At 35.7% G+C, this 9,504-nt stretch overlaps 1 protein-coding gene across 1 annotated transcript; it reads left to right on the plus strand.

Annotated features, from left to right (window-relative positions):
* Positions 1 to 1,214: 1,214 nt before the first annotated feature.
* On the plus strand, positions 1,215 to 4,748 carry LOC133854269 (protein NTM1-like 9). The gene is made up of 7 exons (XM_062290380.1): positions 1,215 to 1,597; positions 1,872 to 2,164; positions 2,400 to 2,726; positions 2,835 to 3,239; positions 3,437 to 3,898; positions 3,983 to 4,177; positions 4,264 to 4,748. Exons 1-7 carry the CDS (start codon positions 1,432 to 1,434, stop codon positions 4,552 to 4,554), a joined length of 2,139 nt encoding a protein of 712 aa, XP_062146364.1. The 5' UTR covers positions 1,215 to 1,431; the 3' UTR covers positions 4,555 to 4,748.
* Positions 4,749 to 9,504: the final 4,756 nt, after the last annotated feature.

Raw genomic sequence — 9,504 nt, forward strand, 5'->3', positions numbered from 1 at the left:
CGGAAAGTCGGTCACGTGCAAGTCACGTGACTCAGGGAGGATTTCTGTCTTAAACGGTCACGTGACTTGCATGTGATCAATTTTCCATCCAAACGAACGGTCGATTGGACGGAAGGTTGATTTTGTCACACGTTGGCAAGTTCGGGGGTCATGTACCAATTTTGGTACATTGGGGAGTAAATTGTCATATCGTGGATAAATCAGGGGGGTTAAGTGTAATTATTCCTATTTATTTTTTAAAATATATACCTAAAAAAAATTATATTAAATTAGATTTTATTGTCCTTTTTTAAACAAAGGAAATATCAAAGAAACCAATAGTTATAGTTGTATACTACTTATTAAAAAAAAAATAGTTGTAAACTAAATTTAGAGAAGTAAAAGTGATTTTCATCCAAAAAAAAAAAAAAGTGATTTTCTTAATATTATTTTAATATAAAAAATTTTATTTTTCCTCTTTCATTGGGCTAGCATTTATTGAAACAATATTTAAATGGTATAGAGAAATAATAAGAAAAGAGATATGTTACATGCACATCACTTGTACTTTTTTGTACATCACTTTTATAAATTAACCATTGAATCTATAGGACCCACATGTGGGCTATTGTGAGTCTTACAAATTCAATGGCTAATTTAGAAAAATAATGTACAAAAAATGTACAAGTGATGTTCAAAAATCATTTCTTATAAGAGAATTTATTGAAACAATATTTAAATGGTATAGAGAAATGAAAATAAAATCTATTATGGAGTGCATTTAAATAGAAAAGTAAAAAGTAATTAAAAGGGTTTAAAAGAAAGCTGTTGCTAATGCTCTTTAAAATTAAAAATGAAGTGGAGGCAAACTCTGCATTTTATTTTATTTTTTTTTTTCTTTTTTCTTTTTTCCTTAGGAAAATTAGTTACTACTGGTAAGTAAGCTATATGGCATGTAATTAACCTTCAAAAGGGCAATTCGTCAAACATTTGGATGGTAATTAATAATTTACGTTCCACAGCTTTGCCGGCGTCTAGATTGCACTACTCAGTCTCAGTCCACACCTTCTTCTTCTTCTTTTTTAATTTTTAATTTTATTTTTTGGTTTTTGGCATTAAGAAAAGGGAAAATCAAATCATCAGTACGGTACAACCCGTGAAGGCTCCACTCAGGCTGTAACAAAAAGGCACGTGGCGCAATAGTCGTGGGTGGGTACTCTCTCTCTCTCTCTCTCTCTCTAAGAAAACAAACGATGAAGGCGTCCATATGATATATTATGCTGTCCCAAAATCCGACTCCACCAACAAAACAAATCAAAAGAAAAGCGAGTTACTCACAAAAAAAGAGAAGAAAAGCGAGTTTACTAGAAGATTTGGGTTTTTGGATTTCGTGTATTGGGCGAACTGGAGATAGGAAAGCGCGTGTGGGAAGAAGAGGGAAGAACGAAGAAGATGCCGGTGTTGCCAATGGAATCGCTGCCTCTGGGGTTCAGATTCAGGCCCACGGACGAGGAGCTCATCAACCACTACCTCCGGTTGAAGATCAACGGCCGTCATTCCGAGGTCCAGGTCATCCCCGAAGTGGACGTTTGTAAATGGGAGCCCTGGGATTTGCCTGGTATTCTTTCTCTCCTTTTTTTTATTTTTTCTTTTCTGGATACTCTATTTGTTTATGTGCATCTTCAAATTCAGTTCAATTCTTGTAGTATTATCTTTGATTGGTCTTTTATTCTTCTATGAATCAAAAATGGATCATTCCCCTTTGCCAAACACCCACATCTGGCAGTTTCTTAATGCCGAAGATTCCTTCTTCTTCTTTTTTTCTTTTCCTTTTTGATATTCTTCTAAACTTGTGCTTTTATTTTGTGTTATTTATGATGAAAATGAAAAAGGGTTGTCGGTGATAAAGACGGACGATCCGGAGTGGTTCTTCTTCTTTCCGCGTGATCGGAAGTACCCTAATGGGCATCGTTCTAACAGGGCCACCGATGCTGGCTACTGGAAAGCCACGGGCAAGGACCGCACCATCAAGTCCCGCAAGTCTGGCTCCAATGGCACCTTGATTGGGATGAAGAAGACCTTGGTTTTCTATAGAGGCCGTGCTCCCAAGGGCGAGCGCACCCACTGGATCATGCACGAGTACCGTGCCACCCAGAAGCACCTTGATGGAACCCAGCCCGGCCAGGTCTCTCTCTCTCTCTCTCTCTCTCTCTCTCTCTCTCTCTCTCTCTTGCCTCACTAATAATGCTATTTTTGCTCGCATCTTTGGTTCATACTAGTACTATATTGTCTGGGTTTTCTTTTTTAGTTACTTCAAAACGAAGTTTTATACCTAATCTAGGCTGGAGATTGTGTGAGCATGATGAGAAGAATGTTAATCATTAATGACACTCACTTTCAAATTCATTTATATTATGCAGAGTCCTTTTGTTCTGTGTCGCTTGTTCCGAAAGCAAGAGGAAAAGGCAGACGTTTCAAAGTATGATGAAGTGGAGAATACTGGGTCCTCTCCTACAGCTACCAGGTCTTCTCCTGATGATACATCATCGGATCTAGTTCAAGCTACACCCACATCGGCTATGCAAGTTGGGGACCAATCTGAAGGCATAAAGCGATGGTTGACTGATAAGTCGGACAACATGACCCCTAATGCTCTACTGCCTGTTGAGACCAGCAGCATTAGTTACAATAGTTGTATGGCTTCGGATGTGGATGAAGATCATGTACTAGAAGGAAATGGTATAGAGGTGAGAGAATGCATAATATTCTCATGAGGAGAAACCTCTTTTCTTTGGTATTAGTTGTTAAGAGACATTCAATGACTAGAGTTTTTGTTTTCTTGCTTTTCAATTTAGGTACATCAGCAGCCGGGAGATAATTTAAAGCTGTATGAGCTCGCTTGTGGTCAGAATGATTGGAATGATTTCTCCCTGTTGCAATCACAGATTCACATGGAGCCACCACCCTACAATGCGGGTTCACCTTTTGCCAGTGACTTTGGCAATGACAGTAATGCATTCCATTTTCAGGATGGCACCAGTGAACTGGACCTATCTCTCACAGAGTTGTTGGATAAGGTCTTTACTAATCGCGATGAGTTTTCTTATGATGAATCCACCAGTCAGAAGAACTCATTTGTTGGAAGTGACACCCAATTCTCTGGTCAATTGTGTACGACAGAGGCTGTAACACCTGGAGATTCCTATGTTAAAGACAGTGGTGCATACAGTGATACAGACACTGAAATGGCTCAAGTACAGGTAAACAAATTAACTCTTTCGTATTGTGTTGGCCACCTTGTCAGTAATCCTTGGCTGTTTCCAGTTTAGACTGCAGATTGCGGTATCTTTGAATTCTGGCAGTATGGTATTTTAATTTTGCTTTTATGACCATTTGATGTGGTTGACTAATGACATATTCTAACGTTAAAATTAACATGTTGGTTTGTAATTATCAGCGTGATTCTGAGATGGGAGCTTCTGGATGGTTCAATGGACATGTTGATGAGAGGAAGTTATTGCAAATGCAACCTTTATTTGGATTTTCCCAAGGTCATGTTCCACTTGTTGACCAAGAACTTAATAGGAGGATTGAGGGGGACGTTTGGGATAATCTGGTGCAACATGCTTCATCTACCTATTCTGCTATGAGCTCAACCAGTGCGCTCAACTTGGAAGAACTAGCTGATAAGACAAATTGTGTTAACAATGGCAGCATTCCTGTTGGCGGAACCGGAATCAAGATTAGGACCCGGCAACCTCAACAACAACCAATTTCAAGCAATTTTGTATCTCAAGGCAATGCTAAAAGAAGAATCCGTCTGCAGATGAAGATTTCTCTTGGATCAGTTTGCTCCAGTGAAGTGACCGGTGCAAACAGCAGAAAAGAAGATGATGAAGTGCAATCAAATGTTTATGAGGTAAGGTTCATTTGATGAAGCTGATATGAAAGTTCCACTCTTATGCATCATCAATTATTGAGTCCATAACATTTCTTGTTGCAGGCCAAAGAAGCTTCAGATCACAGTCCTACCTCTGTTGATCAAGAGGAAGAAAGAGAGCTTTTGAAGACTCAAGGCACTGCTCCAAGAAGAGTCCTGCTGCAGATGAAGAGTTCTCACGGATCAGTTTGCCATAGTGAAGTGAGAGGTGGAAGCCACAGCGAGGAAGAAGATGAAGTGCAATCAACCTTTAATGAGGTAAGGTTCATTAGATGAAGCTGATATGAAACTTGTGGTCATAGGCATTCATCAATTATTGAGTTCGTAAAATTTGTTTGTTGCAGACCAAAGAGGCTTCAGAGCAGAGTCCTATCTTTGTTGAGCCAAAGGAAGAGACCAAGCTTTTGAAGTTTGAGGAGAGCAGGGGAAGCACTGGAAAATCCTCTACAAAACTGAGGTTAAGGATGAAACATGATGGTCTACATGGCAGCAGCCACATGGAGAAGTCAGAGTGTGCAAATGCACCTCCTCCGCATCACGCGCCACGATTCTCACTAGTCCATGGAGTAGGAGTTTCTCTAGTTGTAGTCCTATCTGCAGTCTTCATTGGGGTGTGGAGGTGCTTTAGATCTTGATGTTGCGAAGGGAATAGCTGTAGTTAGTCTGTTGTATGGTGTACCATATTTGCTGAGAAACAAGGTTAGGTTAGGTTTGTAAATATGTTTCCTGTATCCACGGTTATATATAAATGTAGAATCAATAGCCAAGCGTGATGCACTCTGTTGAACAATTTCCTTTGTTTTGTTTAGTCAGTTTTCTTTTTGTGTGACCTTTTGTGTTATCGTTGTTGGATATTTTCAGACAAGAGGGTATATATATATATATGTATTTATACAATTCCGTTCAGTTTCCTATAGATGATAGACCCTACAATGCATACACGGGACTGAGCCCGTCTGAATGTCAGTCAAAGGTATCCTTGTTGAAGACTTCCAAGGCTGAGATGTACGGGAAGCTCTTTTGCAGGGGATGATGCTAAACTTAACAAAAACTTTTGTGGCTATTGATTCAGGTAATGCTTTCATTTTGATTGGTTTATGGAGAGTTCAAATGCTGATTAAACCGAGTGTCAATTATTTATTGTTTGGACAGGCATGTATGTAATAGAGAAGCATTCTGTGGCTGTGTTTTTCAGGATTTAACCAGAAATCCTAATCATGAAGGTTATTTTGTTTATTCTTTGGTAATATACCATAAATAAGCCTAGGGCTCAAAGCCTTGGGGCGAATTAACATAAAGCCTACTCACTAGAAAGGATAGAAAAGCTTAGAAGTCTTTTGCCTACTTCTCATGCACTATTCCATAATTACGGGCCCTATCGGGTAGCAGTTTAACAATGAGTCTATAAAAGAGGATGGTCATCCCAAATAAAATAAGAGCTTCTTGTGCTCTTAAAAAAACTCTCTTCTATTTTCTCAACGCTATTTTACTGAATTAAGTATGGAGTTCTTCATTAGCCACTGGCTTGAGCCACTCTAGTGGCCCCTTTTTTTTTTCTTTTTTTTTTTTTCGATGAATAAGTGATCTATATTAAACCAGAAATAGCAAACTGTACAAACTCGATTCCACAGAACAATACAGCTAGAGCAAAAAAAATGCCCATGAACACTCAAACCAGAGAACAACAAAACAACGCTGGTAAACACCCAGCAACCTTACAACAAAGAAACAACCAACAACCAACTAGCATTACACCAGCAGGTTTGAATCTAAGTTCAATCAATGACAAATTTTAATGTTCTCTCTATTCTTCTTGAATTTTCCCTTGTCTGAAATCCGGGACCGAACTTTGCAAAAAATAGACTTCAAAATCTGCTCCTCAGTCTTCGGTTGTCCACTATGTTTGATAGCATTTATGGCACGCCAAATACCATACACAGTGGAGCTCAAGATCAAACGACACAAAACACCCATCAAGGCCTTTGCTTTCCATATGTTGCAACTTTCACTAATTACATCATGCCGATAGCGGAAAGGACCAAGGAATAACACATTTGCATACGAGTTTTTTAAATTCTGAAACTGAAACTATAGGAGAAGAAGAAATAATCTCTGCTCTCAATAACACTACAGCAAAAAGCACACTTAGAGTGACCTATGTACACTCTAGTGGCTTTCTTTTTGTTTTACAGGTAACTCGTATCATCGTTTTTGCAGTTCTTTTTGGTTTTCGTACGTCAATTAATCCTACTAGAGGATTTGTATTGTATTTTTTGCTCCATGGGAAAAGGGTGTTGGTGGAAGAAATAAAAATTAGTAAACATTAACTGAAGGATGTATACCCACAAAGGGCCGCAAGCATCCAGAAAACAAAAAAAATAATATCTTTTCCTATTATTATTATTATTTTTTTTACCACCAAAAGAACTTCAAATGCCATTACAACAAGAGTATGTTTGCTTTTGGTATGCAAAATAAATCCATTGAAATGGAATAATTATTATTTTATTTAGTTTTATTTATTATTTGAATAGCCCTCAAGGTCTCTCTCTTCACCTTCGGCAGCTTTGAGATAGATGCTATTTTTCAAAGATTTTTGCTTAGGTGATGTAAAAAAAATACAACAAACTTTTTGTAATTTTGTCAATGGTCTAGATTAAATTAAATCTAGCCCTTTGAAAAAATTACTGAAAATATATTGTGGTTTACATGCTTCAATCGTCATCCTCTTGTTATCCTTCTATACATATTCTGCATGAGCTGATTACAAAGGTAACATGTATATTCTATGTGCTGTCATTTTCCCTGAATAATTAGGGAAACTGGAAACTGAAAGAGCAGGCCGGTATAGACAGATTTAGTAACCCCCAGCAGCAGCCATTTCCCATTTTCCCCCCATTGTTTTGTGCCACCTGCTTTCAAACTGCCTCTTTTTTTTTGTTTCAGTTCGATCAGGTGTTTTCTGCTTTTCTGTTTTTGTTGTTTTTCCTAAATAAAAGAGGAAAAATTATACTATATGAACCTATAGACAAATCCAGAACAGTGAGAACACTTGAGCTGTCCTCAAAACACACTGAGATTTGGTTTAGAAATTTTTATTTATTTTTTTAGTTTTTTCAACCATTCATATTTAATTCCTAATTTTTCGTGAAAAAAGAAAAAAGAAAAAAAGAAGCATAGTTAGAAAATGAGAAAGTTTAGAGTGAGTTCTCCAATTTTTTTCAAAATTTTAGCTAGAAAATCTACTTCTATTATTTCAACTACCACTTTAAACAAACTTCTTACATCAAACTCTTTAAATATTTTTCTATTTCAACTAGATATTCATTTTTTATTGGTTTTAAGCAACTACTCATAGCAAACGAATATGAAGAGAGAGGAAAAGTGAATAGTGAAGTGAAATGAGAAATAAATGATTAAATATTCATTAGCTCATGAAATTTGGAGTGAAATTTTGACAATAACCAAAATAGAGAAATTATAGAGAGTTTGTTGAAGTAGACTTTTTTTAGTTTTTCACCAAATTTTGGTGAAAATTTTGAAATAGATAGCTTACTAGGAATGCTCTTGAGAAATGATTTGTGTATAGAGGAATGATAGAGCATCTCCTTGTGTTCTCTTGGAATGACATAGATGTAATTTTTTTTTATTAAAAAATTGCATCTGTGCCATTCAAAAGAACATAGATGTAATTTTTTAATCTATCCAAAATGATATCTTTAAAGTCTGTTTGGATTTGCAATTTCAAAAAGTGCGATTTAAAAATAACAATTTTAAAATATGCTATTTGAAAAAGTGATTTTTAAAAACGCAATTAAGCGTTTAATAAAATCGCAAGTTAACCTTTAAAATTTTGCAGTTTTATACGTTTTCAAATCGCAATTTTTTAAAAATACAATTTTCAAACGATTTATTTTAATTTAAAATCGTATTTTTTATCTACGAAATCGTAATTTCAATCGCACCCTTAACTTATTAGGTTTATCTTTTTTTTTAAAAAAAAGGGTTTTGACTCGGGTGAATATACTTTTTGTCTAGTGTATTATAATAAGGGAAAGGCCGAAAGGGTTACACCCATAGAGGGAAAAATTTACTCTGATGTGAATATCAATTATATGGTTTACTCAAATGACATTTACCTAAAAAAAAAATTAAAAAAGGGGAGGGGGGGAGAGGGGCAAATGACATTTGTTTTTTATGAAAGGAATATATTTTAAATCATCGCATATCTTATTTGCAAGTTACAATATTTTATCGAAAAATGCTAAAAAGTACATTTTTATCCTACTTTGTGTTAATCAATTTATCACATCAGTAAAGCAAAATAAAAGTGTGATATATTATTGCTCTATTTTATCAGGAAGTCAAATATTTTTCTTAATAAGTGAGAGATTTCACTCACATCGAGCCTAAAGGGAGAAGAAGAAGCAAAGAAGCAAATGGTCATCTAAAGAGCATTTTTAGTAGTCTCACTAAATTTACTAGCCAAAATAGCTAAAAATTAATTTTTGGAAAAAATATATATTAGCCCCTCAAACTACCACCTATTCTCCGGATGGCCCCCCAAACTACCAATGCTTAGATTCTGGCCTCCCAATCTACTACTTTCTGATTTTTTTGGCCTCATCCGTCTATTTATGCCGTTAATTCTAACAGAAATTGGCCAAAAATCCGAAAATACCCATCCCTTAACCGTGAGAATATCAAAGTGTAGGAGGGATATTTTCGGAATTTTGTTTAGAATTAACGGCATAAATGGACGGATGGGGCTAAAAAATCAGAAAATGGTAGTTTGGGGGGCCAGAATCTAAGCATTGGTAATTTGAGGGGCCATCCGGAGAAAGGGTGGTAGTTTGGGGGGCTAAAATATATTTTTCCCTTAATTTTTTCTATTTTAGCCATCAACTTTTTTAAAGCACTCCCAGTAACTTCATCATTTTAGCTTTTCACTATCATTATTCAATTTAAATAATTTTTTTTTTCAGATTTCTTTATTCTTTTTCTATAATCTTTTTTGAATGTTTATCTTTTTTTTTAAAAAAACATTTCCTTATATTCATATTTATGAATACGAAAATGTACTTTCATATTAGAATTTCAAAACATTTCTGTCTGAATGCTAAGAAAACAAAGAAAATAACCACCCAACTAACTAAAACAACCAAGTACCTCAAAAACCATAAGATTAAAAAAATTACTCAAGTTTTTCATCAATTTGATCATCAAGCCATTACTCAGCAATTAGCATTATAAAAGAGAGGACCGAAGAGAATGGGCAGTGTGGGAGAGAAACGGAAAATATATATATATTAAAAGGGAGAGAAAGAAAACGAATTTAATGGTATTTTAATCATTTGGTAAGTGAACAGTACTTCACTATTGTTGGTGAGTGAACCTTTTTGGTTATAGTAGTAAGGCTGTTGGAGTGTATTTTGTCTATTTTCACCAAAATCGCTAAAAAAAACTATTTTGGTGAAACCGTTAGAAATACTCTTTAAGTGCATTGTTTTTGCTTTTTGGGCGAGTAATAAGTTTCACATTTTAGACCATTTTAGGACCGACTAACATGTAACAGAATCTCGCTG

This window comes from Alnus glutinosa, chromosome 13 (assembly GCF_958979055.1).
Source record: "Alnus glutinosa chromosome 13, dhAlnGlut1.1, whole genome shotgun sequence".
NCBI lineage: Eukaryota > Viridiplantae > Streptophyta > Magnoliopsida > Fagales > Betulaceae > Alnus > Alnus glutinosa.